At 52.8% G+C, this 24,153-nt stretch overlaps 2 protein-coding genes across 6 annotated transcripts in view; both read left to right on the forward strand.

The window, feature by feature from the left end:
* LOC310882411 (peroxidasin homolog) overlaps positions 1–14,630 on the forward strand; it is a 46,078-nt gene extending 31,448 nt beyond the window's left edge. For 3 of the 5 annotated variants that reach the window (XM_083801134.1, XM_083801135.1, XM_083801137.1), the window contains 12 exons: positions 720–878; positions 2,239–2,351; positions 3,565–3,721; positions 5,187–5,295; positions 6,031–6,188; positions 7,491–8,994; positions 9,470–9,604; positions 10,224–10,432; positions 10,952–11,066; positions 11,439–11,532; positions 11,880–11,997; positions 13,271–14,630. In XM_083801134.1, coding sequence (XP_083657260.1) covers positions 720–878; positions 2,239–2,351; positions 3,565–3,721; positions 5,187–5,295; positions 6,031–6,188; positions 7,491–8,994; positions 9,470–9,604; positions 10,224–10,432; positions 10,952–11,066; positions 11,439–11,532; positions 11,880–11,975 — 2,849 coding nt within the window. In that variant the 3' untranslated portion in view covers positions 11,976–11,997; positions 13,271–14,630. Of the gene's footprint in view, positions 1–719; positions 879–2,238; positions 2,352–3,564; positions 3,722–5,186; positions 5,296–6,030; positions 6,189–7,490; positions 8,995–9,469; positions 9,605–10,223; positions 10,433–10,951; positions 11,067–11,438; positions 11,533–11,879; positions 11,998–13,270 lie in introns of those variants that run through there. The other 2 variants (XM_083801136.1, XM_083801138.1) reach the window with 2 other exon arrangements.
* A 118-nt stretch (positions 14,631–14,748) lies between these two features.
* On the forward strand, positions 14,749–23,724 carry LOC310882413 (tyrosine-protein kinase Srms-like). The gene is made up of 8 exons (XM_083801141.1): positions 14,749–16,980; positions 19,083–19,204; positions 19,985–20,151; positions 21,137–21,275; positions 21,710–21,868; positions 22,314–22,495; positions 22,649–22,805; positions 23,127–23,724. Exons 1-8 carry the CDS (start codon positions 16,625–16,627, stop codon positions 23,318–23,320), a joined length of 1,476 nt encoding a protein of 491 aa, XP_083657267.1. The 5' UTR covers positions 14,749–16,624; the 3' UTR covers positions 23,321–23,724.
* Positions 23,725–24,153: the final 429 nt, after the last annotated feature.

Genomic DNA, 24,153 nt, shown 5'->3' on the forward strand with positions numbered 1-24,153 from the left:
ACCTAATTTCCTTCACTGCCGTGATCTCTCTTAGAGATGTAAAAGATCACGGTGACAAGAAGTAAAGTTAAGGTGATTTTTGTAACTACATTTGCTAGGTCACTCAGCAAGGCAAAAATTAACCAAGCTTTGAAGTGCTTTTACAGAAGATATGCTAAGACCAGGACAGTAGGAGGAGAAGTAATGGAGCACAGCTCCCACAGAGCTCTTACTTGGAAGAAAGCAGAATATTAAAGAAAAAGTAACTAGATAGAGAAGTTTGAGGGAGGGTTATTAAAACATTTTCATTTTGAACTTTCCACCTTAAATAGAGAAAATATTAATGATGTAGTTTCCAAACCGAAGAAAATCAAAATACTGAATTAAAGACAACGTTAAATATTCCCATGTATTTGATTAAACAGACAGTTTGGAGATTTGAACACGGATTTGCTGTCCATCAGGTGTCAGTAAATCTGCAGTTTTCACTAAGAAAAGGCTTGAGGAAAGAAAGCGCCATCTTCTTTCTATTGCCTAGACAAGACAACTCAGTCATCTTCCTGGGTGTGGGAAGAGCAGCGTCTGCCCACTCCTCACTCAGCACGCTGAGGCTGGTATTTCTGGGTGCCTGATGTCATGTCGGGGAGGAAATGAAATTTTTACCTCTCACGCAGGTACCTGCAGTGATGGGGAGAGAAATCTCACAGCCAATTAACAAATCGCTCTGCTTGTTCCATCAGGTGGGCCGCTGCCAAATGACCGGAGGCACAGCATCCTCTCCACGGGGACCCTGCGGGTGATGAGGGTCGCGCTGCACGACGAAGGCCAGTACGAGTGCCATGCCATCAGTGCCATCGGGGTGAGGACCCTCCCCGTGCAGCTCTCCGTGACCCCCAGAGGTAAGCTGCCGGGAGCTGGAGGTTGTGAGAAATAAGGGCTGGCAAACCTTAACTCGTTAAGTTAATGTTTTGGTAAATAACAGTTTCTCACAAGGCAGGGATTTGCCCTGATGCTTGTGGGATGGGAGTTTGCTTTTGCCAGGGAGCAGACGTCTAGCCATGAGAGCTCAATCTGTTGGTGGGAAACTTTAAAGAGGTTTCCCTAGTGCCAAGATTTGCAAATTGGAAGAAGCTGCTTCGCTTTTCCTTACTTGAAAGTTTGTCTAGTTGTCTAGAAAGAGTATAGTCATGGGAATGAAATCATCTGGGGTGGCCAGTGAATGGGAGAAGGGATTGTATCGGTTGCATAAAAACTAAGGCAGGGTTCTGTGAGCAGAGGTGACCTTTAACGCCCATCAGATGAGCTCTGTTATCGGACCAGTTTGGGTGAAAAAGGGAGACCTTAAATGTGTTTGGGAGTTTTTACTAAGAAAACGTTTTTTTGGTAAAGAAAAGGAAACAGGACTTTTGTTGGAGAATTTACAAACGTATTGATTAAATTCTTAGTAATTCTTTTTTTTTTTTTAATTTTGCTTTCCTACAGAATAAATTGTGACATTCCTTTTTTTTTTTTTTAATTAAGTATTCTGCAAAACAAAACAACAACAAAAAACTGATTACTCCTCAGCAAGATTTAACTCTGGCTCCAGATGCATTTATCTTAAACATTAGCTACAAGGCCATAGGTTCAGCCTAAATTTAGGTATTCTAAAATCAAGCCTTTTTAAAAACAAGTCACACAGGAATGCCCTCGTGTTTTCATTTTCTTTTTTATTCCCGTATAAATAATCTTTCGAAACAAGCAAATGCCCTTGCTCTTTCACAAGCATGACAGAATTTTGGTAATGGTAGACTGGATGGAAGGAAACTAGAAGCATGAAATTAGTAATGCTTCAAAGAAAGAATTCACAGAATATTTTAAGACCAGCAAGATCAATATAATTCCTTAATCTGGCCTAACACTTCCCAGACAACCTCATCCAATAATCCCTGAATCAATCCACAATCAGCATTTCAGCTAGAGCATCTTTCCTAGAAAGTCCTTTGATAGTAAAAGGTTTTAAATTACAGAGAGCCTAATACATTCCAATATAATTGCACCAAACAAAGACACACGGGAGTAGAAAGTAATGGCTGTAAATGATGGAGGACTTGGTGTAGGGACAGAGAATGTGCATCTTCTGACGCTCTTCGAAGAGCCCTTGCAACAGCAAAAGGAGCCCAGCAACTCTGTGCTCTCAACAGTGAGACGTTTTGCACACAGACTTGTTTTTCTTTGTGTTTATTGTGCTCGTAACTTTTTTTTTCCTGTGTCCCACAGTGATCCCCGTGTTCCTTCATCCCCCCCAAGACGTGGTGGCAGAGACCGGCCAGGACGTTGCGATCACCTGCGCTGCCCAAGGGGACCCGCGGCCCACCATAACCTGGGTCAAAGTAAGAGGCGACACCACTCCGTGTGGCTGAGGAAGGCTCAGCAGCTCTCTCGTTAAACTCTCCCAGCTGAACTAGTTAAATCAGCTCCTGCAATGCACAGGGAAGAAACTGCATTTGCTATAAGGACCAACGCTTCCACTGATTTGTGCTGTTAAATGGTCTGAAATGGTTTCTCAGGCTTGAAGCCTCGCAGTGCACATGCCTGCTTTCTCTTGCTCTTCCTTCCAAACAAGTAACTTGAAGCCAGTGACCTTCCAGGATGTTAGAAATGCTTGACTGACTATTCCTGGAAATAACTGAAAACTGATTTTTTCCTAAGTAGTTTGTCCTTATTTCCAGGATTCCCACTGGTGGAACTGGATGATGCTGGCTGGCTCCAGCTTTGGTGGGGCAAAGCCATGATCCCTCACAATCATGCTGCAGTCTGGCTGCTTTTTTGAAGAATTCATTAGATGGAGCTCTTCAGACTTTTTCCTGCTGTGCCATATCACACCTGTGACCTTCACTGGGACCTGCCCTGGCTGTGAGCACAGTCAGGCATGGAACAAATCACAGGGGAAAATGCTTGAGCCTCATTTACCCTGCAGAGGTCTGGTGGGAGGTGACCTGCAGCTTGCCTTGGGCTCCAGCCAACAGTGGAGCAGAAGGAAAGAGTCTGGAAGGGCAGCACAGTAAGTTTTAGATTGGGCCAGGGCAGCAGAAAGGTATTAAGAAGTAAGAGAATAAAGAAGTAAAGCTGGAGCCACTTGTGCCACCAGGCAGGTTGAGAGGTGGGGCTGAGCGTGCCGCCTTCTGCAGCGCTTTGATCAGTGATGCTGCGCAGAGCCAGCAAAAATGGGCATCTGCAGTTGAAAGCCAACAAAAATCCATCAGTTTCGGGTTGCCCCCAAACTGCAGGCATTTAGACTTAGTTACGTGCCACAGAACTGGGCCAGGCTGTCTGTGCGAAGCGCAGGGAAACTGTGCTCTGTGTGTGCCCTGCGGCGAGCGCCTGGGGGCAGACCGGGGTGAGGGAGCTGAGCAAGGAGGGCTTTGCCGTGGCTCCAGGCAGGAGCAGCTGCCCTTGGATGGCTTTCTGGTTCCTCTGGAAGAGCAATGCTAACATCTGGTGGCCGCGTTAGCTCATCGCAGCCATCTGTGGGGTTGCTGAAGGTTGGGCTGATGGAAGCTTTCCACCCGCTGACACCTTTTCTGTCTTTTGACGGTGCAACAGGAAGGGATTCAGATCACCGAGAGCGGCAAGTTCCACATCAGCCACGACGGGACCCTTTCCATTCAAGACCTCGGTGTGGCCGACCAGGGCAGATACGAGTGCATAGCGAGAAACCCCTTCGGCTTCACCTCCAGCGCCATGCAGCTCACCATCACCGGTAGTGTATCTCCTCCTGGTGGTCCTTTGGAGCCTCCTCTTGCTCTCATGCAAGCAGGGGCTTTGGCATCTTGATGGCTGCAATTTGAAGGGAAAAAACTCTTATTTCCTTAGCTTCTTTGCACGCAGGTCACCCACAGGCGTGCTCGAAGCCGTGCACCTCCTCGCTGCTGCCTCAGCTGAGCTGCAGTTGCTCAGCGCGGAGCACAAGGTGTTGTCCTAAACCACCGGCTTTGTCTCATGCTGCAGTGAGCTGTCAGCGTGCCTGGAGTTCCTGCCTCTGCTGAGGGGGAGAAACTTATTAAAATGTGCCAGCACGCTCACAAGTCAGCGTCTGACCGTAACCTCGCACACCAGGGGATGGGGAGTGAGAACAACACTGTCACTGCAAATACGGGGGTTGAAACGTTCCCTGCGTCCCTTAGGGATAGGAAATAAGTCTCGGGTTTTCAAGCAACTGCTCTGTGCATTAGGGAAACTGTAATGAATAAAGAAGAGCAGCGCTCCTCCGCTAGTCAAAGCAGGGGTCAAGTGCAGCCATTGTGCTTCTTAGAGGGTGAGGAAGAACTGATAAGGCAAAAAAAAAATAAAAGGTCGGCAATAAGGTTAAAAATTTAAGTGGAGGCCTTTTCTCAAGCACACAGGAGTGACCATCATGAATACTGAGGAGCTTATTAGGTGAATTTAATAGCATTTTCTATACAGGGCCGGTATGCAAGGAACCGAGATAATCTGAAATTTCTTTGTTGCTTGAAATTATTCGAAAGATAATTTCTGTGATTTATTCTTGATTCCTGCCTCATTTTCCAGCTGCCCATTGCATACACCAGTAGTCAAATGAGAACTGGTTTGCTTTGCTGTGAAAAAGGCCCTGGCTCAAAAAAATGCATTCTGTAGTGATCTTTCAAGAATTTTTGTTTACTTCTGAAGGTATTCAAACAACAGCTTTCATTTTTGTTTTAGAATGATGTGGTTGACGTGCTAATACTAAATTTGAACTTAAATTAAATTAGAAGTGTTCCACAAATGGAAAATGAATGTAGAAGCAATGCTTTCAAATGAATTTCATGAATTTTAGAAGTTTGTTTTGTGGGATGTAAATGCATTTTGGGGGGGTTAACCCGCTGTGATTTGTACATTTTCTTTTTCCACTTTAACCACCAACCAAAACTGGTATTTATTTGCAAAGCTGTACAGGAACAGATTCTGAATGTGTGTTCCACAGCCGCCACCTGGAAAAATCACTTTTTTCAGTCAGTTAATTTCTTCTTCAGAATATCTGTTTAAAAAAAAAATTAAAAAATCATGGTTTCATAGTATTTAAATTGCAAATGCAAATGGAATTTGACCTGCAGTGGAGTTACTATGGTGCCTGTTCTCATATGCAGATTTTTTTTGAGCTTGGACAACAGATTAATATCAAAATAAATTTAGAATTTTTGATTTTCTCTTTGTGCTTTGGAAAGCCACAGATGTCGGTCGCAGCGGCGACACGTTTGTAGCCACCTCCATACGGGAAGCTATCAGCAGCGTGGACTATGCCATCAATTCAACACGTACTGAGCTGTTCAGCAAGTAAGTGCATGAAGGGCCAAGAAGTGAGACGTGAAGCAGAAATGAGATAAGAAGCACTGAATGAAGCTTTCTGAAATCTCATTTTATTGTTGACAATCCGCAAATGAAAGCTACGGCACTGTTTCAGAAATTGGAGGTTGAAGCTATACCATGTAGATGTAAGGATGTGCTAGAAGGCATTTGGGGTCCTGGAAAAATCTGATATACTAATACTGCTTCTTATGTCACATATATCTGCTACATGCATTTTGTCAGCTGGAATTGGCTCCAGAGACAGTGCATAGAAAAAAAAAGAGCATAGTCATATTATAAATGCAATTGACTTGGTGTAGGGAGAAGAAAAATACTAATATAATCCTTCTTACCATTTCCTTAATGAAAAAAGACTTCTGAGAGAATGACAATTCCTTTATCTTCCATCCCAACATATGTTTTGATGAAAAAATAAACACTTTGTATTAAGCCCAAAACCTCAGAGTTTCAGCTATTAAAAAATAAATTACTATATAGCAGGAAAAAAAAAAAAAAAGAGAGAGAGATACTGAGGAAATTAAATACGTGTATTTTCCTGGGGGGAAATATCTTTTCTGTAATCATCTAAACCACATTCATATGCACTAGTTTTGGGGGTCAAGCACCAGACCAGGCTTAGAGCCTGATTCCTGCAGTCTCACGGCTCTGAACACAGCGTATTTATTTTAATTTTCCTGCATCTCTTCTAATTCCTTGAAACAGACGCCCCAAGACACCCAATGACTTGCTGGCTCTCTTCCGTTACCCCCGGGACCCCTACACCATTGAAACAGCCAGGGCAGGTGAGATCTTTGAAAGGACCTTGCAGCTGATTCAGGAACACGTGCAACAAGGCTTAATTGTGGACGTGAATGTCACAGGTAGGAGAGATTTCATTTCCTTCTTAACCATGTGAGTAGGATTATATTAAAAGAACAATGTGTAGGTATCTAGAAAGTTTCGAAAGTGTAATGTTTTACCAAGAGTCTAGATTAACTGTGGTTATGTCAAGAAATGTGCTGTCTGGGTCACAATTCTTTCTAACATCTAATGGTTTTCATAACAGCCGGGGGCTGTTCTTGTGGTTGCTGTACCAACCTGGTACTCATGAAAGTGGTTCGGTTCCCCGTTTTGCTAAAGATCTCCCAATTGGCTATGAAAACCCTAATATTTACAAATATTTACCCATCTACCTTCCTCAGCCCTAAAAGAGGGGGTCAGGCATCTGAGTGACTTCGTGGATCTGAGTTTCAGCTCCTCAGCAGCCTGGGCAGAGGTGATTCCTGCCCTCCAGGTGGCAACAAGAAAAATACCGAAAACCCTGGAGTACTTGGGTGCTGTAACAGAGGATGGGGATTTCACTTCTGCTTTTCCTCTCTGTGGTCTCACTTTTAGTACTTTGACCTTTGAGCTGCAAACTTGGGCCAGTTCCAGCCTCCCCGGTTCCTTTTATCAAAGCAGGATAGCAAGCAACAAAGCAATGCACCACACTGCTGCCCAAAGGTCCCCAGCGAGGTCCAAGCATCCAGCAGCGGGGCTCCAAAGTTCGCTAGCTGGGTCTTCCTTTGTACCCATCGGACGTTCCCGTCCGCTGCATGTTTCTACCTATACGTGTTAGTCAGCAGGCACGTATGTTTGGGCCCGTAAATACTTTTACCTGCCTGGATCCGCTCCAGGCTGCGAGGAGCTGCAGGGCTGGTCCGGGCTCGTCGGACCGCCAGCCTTCCTCCTCGCTCCCCGCCAGCATCCGCACAGCGCAGCATTATTCAGCGCTTTTCGCTCTGTGCAGCGCCCTGGCAGTCACCCACAGCTTCCCTGCTGCTCGTCACGTAGAATTGGGCTCATCAGGGATGCTCGAGGTTGCGGCAATAACCCAGAGAGATGGGAAATAAACCCAGAGCTAACTGCAGAAGATCACCCCAGCTGTTTGGCCTGCCAGCCACAGCGCTTCTGGTTTCCATCTCTATGTGGTTTATACTAAACTATTTTCCCTCCTTCTCTGTGGGTCTGATATAATCCTGTGTTTCCAAACTTTCTGTAAATTACGTAGCGACACCACACTGAGATACGGCCTCCCCGCGCCCATCCTGAGGATCCCAGCAGCAGGTTTCAGGCAGCGCCCTTACGTGGGACAGCAGGAACCGGCTGTGGTCTGATGTGGTGCTCTTTGTTTTCCTTCCCAGGTTATCGTTACAATGACTTGGTGTCTCCTCACTACCTGAACATGATCGCGAACCTGTCGGGCTGCTCTGCTCACCGCCGTACCCCAAACTGCTCGGATATCTGCTTCCACAAGAAGTACCGGACCCACGACGGCTCTTGCAACAACCTCCAGCACCCGATGTGGGGTGCGTCCCTCACGGCCTTCCAGCGGCTCCTCAAACCTGCCTACCAGAACGGATTTAACCTCCCCCGGGGGTTTTCCTTATCAGAAGACGCCAGGGACCTGCCCCTTCCTTTACCCCGCCTCGTCTCCACCACCATGGTCGGGACCGAGACCGTCACCCCCGACGAGCAGTTCACACACATGCTGATGCAGTGGGGCCAGTTCCTGGACCACGACATGGACCAGACGGTGGCAGCCATCAGCATGTCCCGCTTCTCGGACGGGGCGCCCTGCAGCCAGGTGTGCAGCAACGACCCGCCGTGCTTCTCCGTCCTCATCCCCGCCAACGATCCCCGCGTGAGGAACGGGCGCTGCATGTTCTTCGTCCGCTCCAGCCCCGTGTGCGGCAGCGGGATGACCTCCCTGCTGATGAACTCCGTCTACGCCAGGGAGCAGATCAACCACTTGACCTCCTACATCGATGCCTCCAACGTGTACGGCAGCACAGAGCAGGAATCGAGGGAACTGCGGGATCTCAGCAGCCAGAAAGGGCTGCTGAAGCAAGGGCAGGTCGTGCCCGGCTCGGGGAAGCCTCTCCTTCCCTTTGCCGTGGGGCCACCCACCGAGTGCATGCGGGATGAGAACGAGAGCCCCGTGCCGTGCTTCCTAGCAGGAGACCACCGCGCCAACGAGCAGCTGGGCCTCACGGCCATGCACACCCTGTGGTTCAGGGAGCACAACCGCATCGCCACGGAGCTCTCGACCCTCAATCCCCACTGGGACGGAGACCTCCTGTATCACGAGGCGCGGAAGATCGTGGGTGCCCAGATGCAGCATATCACCTATGCCCACTGGCTGCCTAAGATCCTCGGGGAAGCTGGGATGAAGATGCTGGGTGAGTACAAAGGCTACGACCCCAACGTCAACGCAGGGATTCTCAACGCCTTTGCCACCGCTGCCTTCCGCTTCGGGCACACTTTGATCAACCCCATCCTGTACCGGCTGAATGAAACCTTCCAGCCCATCCGCCATGGCCACGTCCCCCTGCACAAGGCCTTCTTCTCCCCTTTCAGGATCACGCAGGAGGGTGGGATCGACCCCCTCCTCCGCGGGCTCTTTGGGGTTCCTGGGAAGATGCGGGTCCCCTCCGAACTCCTCAACATGGAGCTGACAGAGAAACTCTTCTCCATGGCACACTCCGTCTCACTGGACTTGGCCGCTATCAACATCCAGCGGGGACGAGACCACGGCATCCCACCGTACAACGACTTCAGGGTCTTCTGCAACCTCTCGTCTGCACAGGAATTTGAGGACCTCAGAAATGAGATAAAGAACTTGGAGATCAGGGAAAAGCTCAGGAGGTACTGCAGCCTGGACTTGGAAGCATCAGAATTGCTGCAGATCAGTCAGTGAAAAGTGTCTGCTCTTGCCAGAACACCCCTTAAATAACCTCCCGGATATCACTGCCCACAGATATTAGGATAAGTTAATAACTGTGGTTTAAGAACAGGGTAAGATAAATCAGGTCTCTCTGAGTGATCAGGCTGGTTCTGAGTGAGTTGTCATCAGGCACTGGTGTGGTATAGTTTGGGAGCAGATTGAGCCGTAGAGCTGTATTCCAGTGAGACTAAACTGCCTCCTATCTGCACTGGCTACCATTAGCTTACTCTTTCCAGGACAGACCTTTATCCCATTTCCTTTTAGATAAGACCATTAGAAATATTGCCCAGATGAGTTCCTGGCATACAAATTCCTACAATGGGATCAGATTCATTTTGTCTCCACTCTTTGATAGTCTTTAAATGATTTTTTTTAAATATATATTTTATCCCTCAGCTTATATGGAACTACCAAAAACATTGACCTGTTTCCAGCACTGATGGTGGAGGATCTTGTCCCTGGTACCAGAGTTGGACCAACGCTGATGTGCTTGTTAACAACACAGTTCAGCAGGCTGAGGCATGGAGACAGGTATAGTCATCAGAGTCAACCTAAAGTCTTTGGTATTCAATTTGAGGACGTTTACCCCCTTTGAGGTAACAACAGAACCTGTCATTTTTGACTGTTGCTTCTCTTTTGATACTAGGCAGGTTTTCCTCTGCCCGGTATTTGAGGGAGGACTTGCCACAGTTACTGTCAGTGTGTCCTTTCATGATTAAACAGTTCCCTTTCCACAGGACACTGGACACCACTGAGGATGTGTCCGTTGTCTCCTCAAAATGCTGAAAATATCCATAGGAGCAAATTTCCCGTTTGCTCCTTGTGCAAGTGAGAGCCTTCTCGGCCTGATGATGCACTTAGGGCAGGAACGCTGCAGGCCCACCCACACATCTCCCAGCCTGCTGCAGCAGAGCTCTTTGGAGCTTGGGATTCTCCTGCAAGGGGCTGTATGTGTGGGGTGGTGGCACTCAGATCTGGCCAGCAGCTCATGGGGGTTCGTGGCTTTACAGTTGTCTGACAACCGAATAAAAGCCCCTTTCAGCGGTCTCGGTGCAGCCACGCAGATGTAGAGGAACTCTTCTCCCTCTCCCAGCCTCACTCCCTGTCCTCTTCTACTCCTGACTCACGCTGTGATTACCACCCACTGCAGGTTTTGGTATGAGAATCCTGGAGTCTTCACGCCGGCGCAGCTGACTCAGATCAGGCAGGCGTCCCTCGCTCGTGTCATCTGTGACAACAGCGACGGCATCCAGCAGCTGCAGAGAGACGTCTTCCGGGTGGCGTCGTACCCCCAGGGCATGGCTGGCTGCGAGGAGATTCCCGCGGTGGACCTGCGCTTCTGGCAGGACTGCTGCGAAGGTGGGAGGGAGGCCGATGGCCCTGTGGGGGGCATCACCCAGTGCCATCTCTTTGTGTGAAACGCCAGGAGCTGGTTTCATGGTGCACCATGAGAACCAAGTGTTAGGCGAGGAGAATAGCTGCGATGGATCTGGCCGAGGGTCCGCCGAGTTCAGTGCTGCTGTCTCTGGCGGCAGCTGATAGCTCGTGCTTAGGGGGGTGAGACTGGAATAGGGTGTAGGCATGGTGATCTCCACCACATATAGCCGAACAAACACATGTAGGAGCCTGTAAAGCTCCTCCATTAAAGCGCACATCCTGCCGTGGTCTCTTTGTGCTATATTCTGGCTACAGATGTTCTCCCGAGACACGGGAATCCCCGCGCGGTGCACGCCCTTTGCTGTCTCCTTCACTCTGCTGTAAGAGAGGCACCAAGGGTGGGTGGGGAAGGAGAGCAGCACTGACTTGTTCACACATCACTTCAGGATGAATGGTTCATTAAAGACGAGTGCTCATGCACGCTTTCCCTTCCTTCCCAAGACTGCCAGACACGTGGGCAATTCAGGGCGCTTTCTCAGCGCTTCCGAAGCAAGAGGTCTCCTGGATTCAGCTACCCAGAAGAAAACCCTGCCAAGCATAAGCCTGCCTTCCCCAGGTGCGGTATTGCCCCTTCTTTTGCTTCTGTTCTGAAGTATAAGAGAATTTTTAGTAACTTACTCCATTCGGGCCTTTAACATTGGCATTCTGCACTGAGGCCTGGAGAGTTTCAGTAAGCCAATGCTGAGCTTGATCAAAATCCTCCAACACTTTAGCACAGAGCATGACTCTGCTGTTTAAATATCTGGGCACATCAGTAATACCATAAGTGGCTGTTTAACTGACCTCCCTTGGCAGGCAAAGCTGGTAGTTGGGCTCTTCTGCGCCCCATTTATTATTTGGAGGCTGATGTTGGAGAAGGCAGAACGATTCTGTAATCCAGGAAGTCAACGTTTCCGTAATCCCTTTCACTTTTTATCCCTCTCCCCAGAAATGAGGTGCCTTCTCCAAGCCCTTCTTCCAGAAAGAATCTCGAGTCCCTTGTGGGTGAGCTGGAGAAGACAGTTGCTTCCCTACGGAAACAGGTAAAACTGTGTGCTTTGATATTTGTCTTCTGTGGAGTCTGGAGCAGGATTTAGCTCTCTACAGCCTCTGCAGCTTCTGTGCCCTCCAGAGCCACAAGCAACCATCTGACCAAAGGGAGCTAACAGGTACGGAGGAGGTAGAGCTAACAGGTACGGAGGAGGTACGGAGAGAGGAGAGGGAGTCGAGCTCTGTGAGCTCAGACGTCCACAACTGCAGGGTGAAATGCAAGTTTGAGGCTCAGTGAGATTGACTTGAGCTGGCACTTTATTTTATTGGAACAAGTTACAGATTGTCTGTGCAATAGTGCAGACTCCTCCTAGAGCTGCTGGTTTTATATCCCCACCAGGTGAATGTCCTAGAGAGCCAGCTGAGGTGGCACCACAGGAACACCAGCATGTATGGACAGGGGAAGAAGACTGGAGACAAATGGAGAAAAAGATGACCGTGTTGCCTCTTTGTACAAGGTAAGTGTGTTTGTTCTGGGCTGGGGTCCTCCAGGAGGATGTGGTGGGACACCCGAGCAGTCTTCACCTACAGAAGAGACTGCAGAAAGGGATGGAGCAATCCAGTGGTGAATGGGACAAGAGGTAATGTGCTTAAATGCAGCAGGTTAGACACCATTTCTAACAGTAATGATTAGTGACTCACTGGAATGGGTTGTCTGGGGACCTTGTGGCATATCCATTCCTGGAGGTCTTTTAAGAACTGGTTTGGCAAAGATGGGGAAACACATAAGTATAGGATGGACGAGGTGGACTGGGTGAGGTGTCTGAGGTCTGTTCTCTGGGACTCCGGGTAGATTTCTTCTAGCAACGCTTAATACCACAACCCCAAATCCAACAGCCTCCCTTTGTGGGGAAGAGATATCAGAAAGCGTAGCGATGGAGTAGGTGGACTGGTTCCTCCTCAGGGTAACGAGGACACCTGGGCAGGTGGAGCAGTCCATTATTTGCTTACATATTGGCAGGGATTTCCCCCCCCGAGTCACTCTCTCCTGAAAGCACCAGTCCTCTGTTTGCTCAGCTCCAGCCAAGGGAGCAGGACTGCTGTCAGCACCGCTCAGCGCGGGGACTCCTGCCGCTGCTCAGCTGTGGTCTGCAAGACCTCTGGTTCCCTGTGCTCAGGGTGACGGTGAGCACAGGCTGAGATCCTTTACCACTTCCCATAGATATCCCTGCAGCTGTGGAAGAGAGGATGAACAATTTGCTGGCACCTGCCAGTCTGGAGGAGGCATTTAATAGTTTTTACATGTTGCAAATGATTACTCTAGGGACAAGAGCAGAGGAGTTATGCAGAAGCATTGCTTTGCCAGGCAGTCTGTGCTAGGAGGAGCATCCTCTGGAAGTCGCATTACAGGAGAGGGCAAGCAAAGCCTGGTCTGTGCTGATAATCTCAGTGGAAAACAGAAGGGGAAGCCTGTAGGCTGGCCATGCCATTTCCAGCCTGGTTTGCTGTGTGGATTCTTACAGATTTACTGGCCGAACGTTGGTCCCCGTTAGAAATTTGACAACCGTTGGTTGCAGTGTGACCCGTGTAAATTGGCTTTTCCTTGACATCGTTTGCAGATCCTTGAAGAGTCCTGTAGGGTCTGAAAAGTGTCTGTGTGGTTTTAAAGGATTACTGCTGGTTTTATACTGCAGTCATGCATACCCCAGCCATGCCAGGCACTGTACCAACGGTGATCTCGGCCTCCAGCTGCCTCCCATGGAGTTTTTCTGTTTTCCTACACCGTTTCAGGTGCCCAGTGACCTGCACTCCTGCTCTCCACCAGCCAGCCCAACCCACTCCCAGAGGGCTCCGAAAGAGCAACCCACGAGCCCCCGCGATGCTCTGCCTCCTCTCCTGTCCCCTGCACCGCCTCCGTCCCAGGACGACTGTACTTCTGCCTGCATTGAGCCCCTGTGCTTACTGCTCCGAGCCCTCCATCTCCCAGACCTCCTCTGCTCACCAGCCTCTGAGACGGGCTCTGGCACTTGCCCTGTGTGATGGTGGCAGAGCAGCAGTCTGCCGAGATGCCACCTTCTGCCACACGTCCCCAGGAAATGGAGGATAGCCGAGGCTGCTTTAGTGCCACTGTCGTGCCCTTCTCTTCCCACGCACCCCATCGTCGTCCCCCACCCTCGTCTGCAATGTACCCATGGCACCCGATTGAGGTTCACGATGAAGCACAACCTCTCTCAAACGCGCTGTCTCCGAGCCCTTGTGCCAGGAAGCATCTGGAGAAATCTGGGTGGGGTTTTAAAAAAAAAAAAAAACACAACAAACAAACAAAAAAAACACCAACAAAAACACAAAAAAAACTTGCTGAGATCAGCCACCGTTCTGTGCCATCTGTTTTGGTAACAAGTGGCACGTCCTGAGTTATATTACCCTGCGAGTGACCTCCCGTTACGTGCCCAGCGCTCAGACATGAACCACATTCTCCAAGTTTCTTCCCATCCGAGGGTTTTAATTAGATTGATGTTTCTCTCCCTTTTTTTTTTTTTTTCCCCTCCCAAAAGGCTCTTCACTGGAAGATGTGTTTTGAGTGTAAACGTAACAGGACCTGGAACAGAACCTCGGATAATTAGATGTAATGGGCGCCCTCGTTAGTGGAGGGGAGCTGCTGGTTTCCGTCAATTAGTGCGGAAGAACATGATGTGCAGCGTTTGACACATTGATGAATGCAAAGTGCTGTTTGTGTTTATTGCTCCTAGGTGCTCTGCAACCAAACCAGGAGTCTGTAACCAGCTCCACAGAACAGGTCTTCTGGTTTCCTTGCTCTTTGGAGGTGCTTTTTAGTGGTGCTAGAACTAAGGTCCCTGTGTGCTCGCCATAGCCACAAACCCGTGGGCAGGTTGGTTTTAATACAGCTGTGAAAACCAACCACAGGGACCGAGAGAAAATACTTGACCCATTAGGGATCTGTGCCGTCCTTACCTTTTTCACTTTTCCTCTGTCCTCCCACCTTTCTTCCCCCAGTGCAAGGATCAAAAACTTTTTACGGATATGCTTTTTTTTTCTCCTCTGTTTTTAGGTGTGTTATAGTACCAAAGGGATTCGAAGCAGCAGGGATGCTCCTGGAACTTAATAGAAAAATAAAAAAGATACTGAAAAAGGTGGTGATTTATCAGCTGGTTCCTGGCGTGGGACTCGGAGCCGTGCGTGCGTGTGCTGTGTAGACGGAGGTTTGCAGTGATGAGTGTGTGCTATGCATGTCTGGTGAGCTCGGCTCGGAGGCAGTATTTAGTCCTCAGGGATGTTTGTCATTTTGAAGTACTCTTTCATTTAGGTGCAAATCAAGGTCCAAAGCCTTGTGTGTTATAAATCAGCTGCACTTGTCTATCGGTCGTACCACTAGAGAGTCTAATCCGGCAGAGGTCAATAAAGGTAAATCAGACTCCAGTCCCCTTCTGCAAACCACAAGTTTACCAAGTCCCCATTCAAAACAGCAAGGCATAAACGTTTGGTGCTCGATCTGATCAGATAATCTCTAAATGCATAAGCAGGCAGCCCATTTCCTTCCCCGTGGAGCATGACGTGAGGAGCAGGCTCGTCAGAAGTGCTGCTGAAGGACAGCAGAGGGGAGGACGGCCGCTGCTTTTTCCCCCACTGGAGTTGCAGACCCTTTTTGTCCACCATCCTCTGTTTTTCTCAAGTGGGAAAAATCCACAGAGAAATTAAATGTCTGTGTGTGGCACCAAGAGCGTGAAAAATCCCAAAAGCCATTCAGGTGGGGATTTCGAAGTCGTATGGCACAGCCCCACCTGGGAAGAGGCTGCTTCAGGGCCTGACTGAAGTAGCAGTCCTCAGCTCGGACCCACTACAATAGATGTTCCTTTTTTTTTCCAAGTTGCTTTGAAAACCCAGCTGCACACCCAAAACGAGCTATCTGCAGCAATTACAGCAGGGGAGGATCAAAATAACAGGCTCGGGGCCAGGAGCTGAGTTCCTGGGGGAGTAGCTCGCACCGAGCACAAACCTCCCCCTAATTAGATGAAGCATTTAAGTGACAAAACCCACGCAGGGGCGACTTGGGGGGGCCGCAGTTGGGATTTCTCAGCAGAGAAGCGCGTTGCAGGCAGCTTAAAGTGTGCTACCCCTACGTGAGGTGTAAATCCATCCTTCTGCAGCTGCTGGGGGTTGGCAGGGGCTTTGCTGTGTGTTTGTGTCCGGCTGTGAGCGGGGCTGCTGGCACCACGGGTGTGCAAATCGGCCACGCGAGGCTGTGGGTGAGGGCTCGGCTGCAGGGGGCACGCGAGTGCCTGGGGCTGATGCCGGCGCTGTGGCCGACGATGGCCAGCAGGTGCTGGGGGGGTCCCATCCCTGCCACAGGCTGGGCAAGATCCTGAGGGGTCTGGGAAGCGGATTCCTTGGAAATCCCTTGTAATGAGAAAGGGAAATCAATGGGAAGAGGGGAATGCTTCAGCGGGGTGATGCTTGGAGGCCAATGCAGACCCAAGGGAGAAGGGTTCTGGTGTGCAAAACCCCACGACGTTCCCCCATCAACCACCCAAACCACTTCAGGTCTCTTCTAGGTTATTTCCCTAATTCTTTCTAACCCTCGCGCATTTGTGGATGCAATTATTTTCCTCTAGAAAACAAAAACACCCTCCCACAGCCTGAGACTATTAACCGAAGCCTGCCACTTCGTCACAAGAGCTGCTTACAGAGCAGAGAGCTGCGCTCCGGCAACGAGCGTGAGAGCGGGCGTTAAAATAATAATTAAAAAGGAAAAAAAAAAAAAAGAGAGAGAGGGAGGGAGAAGCCTTTCTCCTTCCCGGCTGTGCCGCAGCTCCAGCTGTGCCGGTCTGCCAGATGTGCCCGCAGGTGCGCGCCGGGGCTGCCGCCTGCAGCCGCGTCCCGCCCGCGCACCCACCCCAGCAGCCACCCCACCAGCCCGACCAGTTTCACTTTCAGAAATAGGAACTTGGCGGCGCTGGGCGCCCAGACGCACACGCGGCTCGGGACGAAGGCGGCGAGCTGCCGGCACGCGCGGGGCCCGGGGCCGGCGGGATGAACCCCAGCGCGCCCCTTCCTCTGGCTTCCCGAAGGACATAGGACAAGGAGAGCGGCGGCGGCGGTGGCCGGGCACCACGTCCCCCTCCGGGGATGGAGCAGTTTGTCCGCAAGCGTTTGACCTTCTTGACATCCTTCTGGAACAAGCTGTGGCCCCGCTCCGGCCCGGATAGCTGCTCGCTGGGGTACTTTGGTTCCGATTCTGTTTCGCTGCACTCGGAGCCCAGCTCGGTTTCCTTCATCCCAAAGTCCTCTCTCTTTATCGCTTTATACGCTTTCACAGCCCGCAGTGCGGACGAACTGAGCATAAGCGCAGGGGACAAACTGCGTGTCCTCAGAGAAGAAGGAGAGTATGTCTTAGCCCGGAGGCTGCTGGGGGAACCGGCCATGGGCTACGTCCCCGCCGCCTACGTGGCCAACCTCAGCCAGGGCTCCTCCGCTCACCGGCCGTAAGTACCCGGGGCTCGGACCCCCGACGCGTGGCCGTGGCGGGTGGCAGGGTGGCCCCGCGGGGAAAGGCAGCGGGAGCACAAACTCCTCATCCCCAGCTTTTACAGGGCTGCCGTGGGACCCATCGAGGAGGTTTTCCTGCTCCTGAGAGCGATGTTAGTGGGGTGGAGGTGTTCGGTGCGTGGGGACGCAGCAGGGGCAGCGATGCTGGTTCCCTTCCCTGGTGTTAAACCCTGGCACGGGACCGGGTGGACCGGGCGGAGATGTGCACGGGGGTAGCTGCAGTGCAGAAAGAGCGGGTCACCGCTTGCTCCAGCTCCTCTGCCTCTCTCCCTGCATTCCTGGGGAGGCAGCAGGGAGGGATGGAGCTGGGGAAGCTGCCAGGAGCTGTGGCTGAGCCCCGCCGGCTCCAAAGAGCCCGGGAACATGGGGAGAAGTGGTTCGGGTTGAGACCCACCGGGGAAGCCTGAAGCTTTTTAAGACCAAGCTGTGCCTGGGCTGTTCTCACGCACCCAGGACCTGGGGTTCCTTCCCTGCCGCTGCCTCTCCCACCCGCACGGAGCTGGGTTAGCCTCCCAGCCCTCTCCCAGCTGGGGAAAACCTGGGCTTGTCCTTGCACGAGACAGCCCGGTCCCGACACGCCAGGCAAAACGCCCCGAGAGGCTGCTGCTGCCCTGCACCGGGTCCTGAGTGGTGCTGAGCGGTGGGGATGCAGGCGGAGGTCATCACCATGCAGGCTCCCGCTGCCCCCCCCAGCTGGGGGTAAAGGAAAGCAGGGGCAGGGGCACAGCCTGCAGCCAGCGGGATGGGAAAGACCCTCCCTCCCCACCCTGCCTGCGCTTTGAGGCAAATCGGCGAGATTTAGGACCACGCTGTCGAGACCCTGGGGTTCAGCTCCATGCTGCGTTCCCGTTGCAGAGAGCTGTTCAGCAGGTTGAGACTGAGCACGGGTCTGTGCCCGTGGGTCTGTGGGTGTCTGCGGGATCCCAGCCCGGGGATGGGGGCGAGGAGGATGCCACGGGGCCGGTGAGCAGCCGACGTGCGCGGCTCTGCAGCCGGAGCGAGCCCTGGGCGCACAGACTCCCCGGAGCCGCAGGTCGCAGCTGGGTGGTAATTTGTTCAGCTGCAGTAAAGCCATCACGTATAATTTCCTGCACGGCTTCCCAGACGCCGGGGATCCCGGCTAATGACGAAACCTCGGGCTTTGCACGTCCCGGCCGCGTCGGGCTGAACGAAGCGGCCTCTTCCCCGGGCTCGCGTGCGTCACGCGGGCGTTGGGCCCGAGCTGCCAACCTGCCTTTTCTTGCCGGGGGATTTCGTGGCATGAAACTGAGGGGGGGGGGTTGGGGGGGGGTGTTGGCTGGGTCCTCCCCCTCTTGGCTCAGCATTGCTGTCACACCGCGCTGCTGCAGCCGGGAGAGGTCTGCGCGGGTGAGACAGGGGTTGGAGGGCTCTGAGAGCTCCTTGTGAGCTGCAGGTCAGGCGCTGCGGGGAGCTCCTGCTCCCCTGGCGGGGCAGGTGTGCGCAGCCCCAGAAAAAGAGACAGAAATTCCTAATTTTGCTGTTTTCTGAGCTCGGAAGGAAGATAACGCAGCCCATGTCCCTGCCTTGGTGCACGCAGAGGATAAGCTGGAAATTCGTTTTACTTGGAGAGGGGTGAAAGATGCCTTCCGCCAAGCACTGAAGATAAAAACAAACAAACAAACAAAAACAACAAGGAAACGGTTTGAAGTTAGGAAATTTAGGAAATTGTGCTAAAATGCAACAAGTACCCATGAAAGCAAGGAAATGAAGCAGCCCCGGGTGCAGGCTGGCCGTGGTGCACGAGGGCAGAGGCGTTTACAGGCTCTGTGCCACTCGGGAGGTGGCTGCTCGGGGGATGAGCAAGCTGGGGGGGGGCTGCTCCCGTCCCCTGGCTCAGCTGGGGCTGGGTGAGGGTGCTGGAGCTCTGGGGACTGCTGCGGCCCTGGCTGCGTGAACCCTGTGCGTGCATAACCCCGCTGCGTCCTGCCCCGGTCCTTGGCCCTGGGGGTCAGGGACCAGGCCCTTGGCCCTGGGGGGGCCCTGGCCGGGCTCTGACCGGCCTCTGCTCTCCCCCCAGCTGGTATTTCAGCAAGATCAGCCGCAGCGAGGCCGAGCAGCTCCTCCTCTCGCCTCCCAACCAGCACGGCTCCTTCCTCGTCCGGGACAGCGAGAGCAACAAGGGCGAGTACTCTCTCTCAGGTAATTTTGGGGCAATTACCCAGAGGAAATGAGCACAGGGAAAGGAGCCAGGCCATTCCCGGGAGCAGCTCCCGGCTCAGCCAGCACAGGGGCAGAAAAATGCGGAAATACGTTTAAAGTTTCTTGTTGAAAGGAGCTAACTGCTTCCTAAAGGCAGGGGGAGAGCTAATGGGTGCAGGCGTGGAGTGCTGGATGACCGTGGCAAAGGAAAGTGCCTTGCTCCTGCCAAGGGTACGAAAGCCACGAACAATTTACCGCGGTTTAATGACAGTTTTGCAGCCCTAACTCCCGGAATTTCATTCCAGTGGCTTTTGTCATCCGAGGATTGTCTAAAAGCACGCTGCCACTCCGGGTTGCCAGGGCCTGGGCAGCTCCCTGGGAGGTTCAGCCCAGGCAGCATTGCTCCCCTGTGCTCCTCTCCAAACCAAACATCTCCCAGAAATTCCTGGCAAGCCCCACGTCCCCAAAAATCCCCACGCCGCGGCGTGCCTTCCGCAGGTACAGCCGCTTCTGATTCATCGACCTCGGTGAACTCAGGTGCTCTCTGAGCTGCTCGTTTGCATGGGGAATGAGTTCCTCTGCCAAAGCGTCGCCTCCCCGGTCCAAAGCCACCCGCTGCCAGGAGCCTGCTGAGCCGGGAGCTGGGGGAAGGAGGGGGCGCAAAGCTCCGGGGCGAGCTGGGTTGCTTTAGGGGGAATTCAAGAGCCTGGGAGTGGGAGCGGAGGGGTTCAGCGGGACGCGGGCAGGAGCTGAGATTTCCCCCTCCTGGGCTCCCTACAGTGCGGAACCACGCCAAAGTCAGCCATTTCCGCATCTGCAAGAGCCCCGGGGGCAGCCTGTACATCCAGAAGGGGCACCCCTTCCCCGACATGGAGGAGCTCCTCGCCTTCTACACCGAGAACTGGAAGGTCATCCAGAGCCCCTTGCTGCAGCCCTGCAGCCCCACGGTGCGTACCGGCTCCTGCCGCTGCCATCCGCCCCTTTCCCCGGATTTTTTAATCTCCTTTTGGCCGAGCTGGGTACGTCTGCTGGGGTTTTTTTGGCTGGCAGGTGCCTGGCAGGTTTGACTTATTTAGTTACTTGTTGCCTAGAAGACTTCCAGGGTGGGAAGAGAGGAAAGGAAAGGAAAAAAAATAAATAAGGAAAAATAGATATAATGCCTGTCCCTTTGGGATCTGAACTCTATTAAACTAAAAATTTAGACACACCATTAATACAGCTGTCAGCTTTACTTTATTGGCCATGTTAAGGGTGAAGGTGTTATTTATGTGTATGTATAGCTGCCCTACCCTGGCTTTTTGTCCAGCCAAAATGCAGAAGCCTTTCTGAAATGTTTGCTCCATGACAAAGACTAGAAACCACGTTGCTACAAGTCCCTTCGATACTGAGTCAGGAAATGGCTGTGCTTCCAAGTTTTTTGAGAATATAATAAAACCATATTGCTTTTACATGGTTTTCATGCCAATTACCGTGGCACTCATAAATCCAACTGCGATCCCAATCCCAAATTACCAGCTCACTTCCTGATTAGAAATACATTCACCAATTGTGGCTAAGAAATAACAATTAAACACGTGAATAATTCGAGAGTGAGATAGAAAAGCATCAGATAAAAGAAATACTTAATGACCTAAAGTCTCGATCAGCCATCGCGTGCAACGATATTCATTTAGTCACTTTTATTTAGTGGTGGACAGAGAGAAAAGCCGCTTCGGGGGGTGATGAGGGGGATTTGAACACCTCAAATTCCTGATATTTACGCCGTCCCCGTGCACGCCGTGCCCCCTGCAGAGGCTGCCCCGCGCTCTGTGCCCCCAGGGAGCACTTGGCCACTATTGCACCGTGCCCGGGGCGCTGCCACCGGCACCGAGAGCCGGTGCTGGCCGTGCCGCGGGTCCCGGCGGGTCCGAGCGTGCCGTGCCCCTTCCGCAGACCCCCCCCGAGAGGGACGGCTGGGAGCGCCCGCGCTGGGAGTTCACCCTGCGGAGGAAGCTGGGCGAGGGCTACTTCGGAGAGGTGTGGGAAGGGCTGTGGAGGAACTCCGTGCCGGTGGCCATCAAGATCATCAAAGGTGCGTGGGGGAGAGGACGTCGGTGGTGGTCTACGGGGTCTCTCGGTCACTGACACAACGTTCACCCCCTTCTGTTTCCGAGCTGGCAAGTAGCCGCTGGTCTGTGGATCCAGCCAAGCGTGGGCTGCGCCTCTACAAAATGGCTCAGTCCAGTGGGCTTGTGATAATTGATAAGTCAAATTAAGCTAAGTTAATTCAGACGGGTCTGTGGTAAGTCCCAGTGGAAAAATGACGCTGAAAATGGGATCCAAAGCCCCGTGGGAAACATCTCACGGGTGTTCGGATCGGAGGTGCTGGGTGGGCAGGTATCAGCCCTGAAAACAGGGGTGGGCTGCAGGCGGGGGAAGGTCCTCATCCCAAATTAGTGGTGCTGAGCACCCAGTGTCTGGGTGAGAAAGTGGCTCATGATGGCCGCGCCGGCTTTCCCCCCCCAGCCGACATGAAGGCAGAAGACTTCACCAAGGAGATCCAGAACCTGAAGCGCTTGAGGCACGAGAAGCTGATCCAGCTGCACGCCGTCTGCTCGCTGGATGAGCCCGTGTACATCATAACCGAGCTCATGCGGAAAGGCAACCTCCACAGCTACCTCAACAGTGAGTGCCGCTGGTGGCAGCGTGGGGAGCGGGCCTCTGGGCCAGAAGGGCTCCAGGTGGCCCTACAAACCCGAGTGAGGACCCTAAGAGAGAACAAGCTCTGTCTTTGTCCTGTTGTCAGCCGTAACGCAGAGCAATCCTTCGGTGCTTGGTGGAGGAGGTCCTGGGTGACCCCAAGACTGGAAGACACGGTCTGGTGTCATCCCTTTGGTGTCCCACCAGCACACAGAAACCCCTCGGTTGTGTTTGGGCAATGCCACTTGCGCTGGGAGTGGTTGGGTTGGATGGTTACCTCTGGTTAGATGGGACCTCAGACTTAAGGTTCTTCACCTCCCCCTGGAATAACGGGTCCCATACTGCCAGCACAGGGTCTTCTCCCAAACCAGGACACCTAAAATAGATGTGGCTAGATTGCCCCAAATGCCTGGGTCATTTGGGTTAACAGGTCCTGAAGGGAAGTCCCTGGGCACCTCCCACCTGCTCAACATCGCCTGCCAAGTGGCGGATGGGATGAGGTACCTGGAGGAGAAGCACATTGTCCACCGGGACTTGGCGGCCAGAAACATCCTGGTGGGAGAGGAACTTACCTGCAAAATCGCCGATTTTGGGCTGGCCCGGCTCCTCAAGGTCAGTCAGCAGGATCTGCAGGCCACCGAGCTGCCCCAGGCTGCAGCCAGCCTCTGCTGCCCCTTCCCTAAACCACAAGCCCAGCAAGATCCCAAAAGCAGCGGCTGCATTCCTCATTCAGTCCCTCAAAACCCTTCTCCCGTTCCTTTCCAGGATGACATCTACTCCACCAGCAGCAGCACCAAAATCCCGGTGAAGTGGACGGCCCCGGAGGCAGCCAACTACCGCACCTACTCCCTCAAGTCCGACGTCTGGTCCTACGGGATCCTGCTCTACGAAGTCTTCACCTACGGGCAGATCCCCTACGAAGGTAGGGCTGGTGGGCCCCTCCAGCACCGCTCCGTCTGCACTCTGAGCAGCTTTTCCTTCCACAGTGGAGCTGGAAACACCTCCTGGGTCATGAGATTGTTCACTTTGGGGATTGCTTAGAGGGGTTTTCGGTGCTGGCAGAGGGGGTGCACGACCCAGGGGGCTGGAAGGAGCCGTGGGCTGGATGATGCATCCCATGCTAAGCCTGTGGATGATGCCATTTTGTAGCAGCTTGACATCTTAGCCCATTGCAGGTCAGGACACACCATCGGGGTGTCCTCTGGCGCCATTAGAGTGAGGGGAATCTTCTCCTTCCTTGCAGGAATGACGAACCAAGAAACCGTACGGCAAATCACCAGGGGCTACCGCCTCCCCCGGCCCAGCTCCTGCCCCCCCGAGATCTACAGCATCATGCTGGAGTGCTGGAGCGGCAACACGGAGGAGCGGCCCACCTTCCTGGCGCTGCGGGAGAACCTGGGCTTCATCTACAGGCGCCTGCTCAACTCCCTCTCCTGAGGCCCCTTCCCACCACCCTTCCTGCAAAGCCCCCTCCATGCCAGCTCTTGCCGAGTGGCTCCTTCCTCCTCTCTCGCCCTCCACCAGGGCTCCGAGGAAGGCAGGTCCCCCCACAAAAAACTGCCCGTGGCCCCTCTCGGTGAGGACGCAGGGAGGTGGCCAAGGGAAAAGGCAATGAGGTGGGGAGGATTCGTTGCCGGAGCTTGGCCATGTCTTGAGAAGCCCCGTGGCAGTGAAGGCATCACCCCAGGTTCACATCTCCGTTCAGCCAGTAGGGAGGGAGGTCCCTGCCGCTCCCCACGCCCACATGAAGGTTTGCAGTTTGTGTCCAGTCGTGGCTCCGCTTGATTTTCTTGTAGCGTGTGTCCGGTGTATTTATCAATAAATGCGTGCGCATCCATCCATCTGTCCATCCGTCCGTCCGTCCACCCATCCATCCGTCCGTCCACCCATCCATCCGTCCGTCCATCCATTCATCCATCCACCCATCCATCCGTCCGTCCACCCATCCATCTGTCCGTCCATCCATCCATCCACCCACCCATCCATCCACCCACCCATCCATCCGTCCGTCCGTCCGTCCATCCACCCGCCCGAGCTGGGTCAGTGCCGGCTGCTCTGCCCTCTCCGCGCTGCCCCACCAGAGGACGGAGGTGTGCAACCGGTCCTGCTCCTGCAAACACAGCTGGAACATCCCCGGGTGGGCTTTAAGCCCTCGGGAGGATCAACCCCACTCCCGCGGGCAGCTCTGGAGCTCCAGCTCCTCGTCTCGGCCACCATCCGCGCCTGCTCAGCCAAGGTGCAGACGATGGAGGCAGGTGCAGGCACTGTTT

Source organism: Anser anser, assembly GCF_964211835.1.
Source record: "Anser anser genome assembly, chromosome: 16".
In the NCBI taxonomy this organism is placed as follows: domain Eukaryota; kingdom Metazoa; phylum Chordata; class Aves; order Anseriformes; family Anatidae; genus Anser; species Anser anser.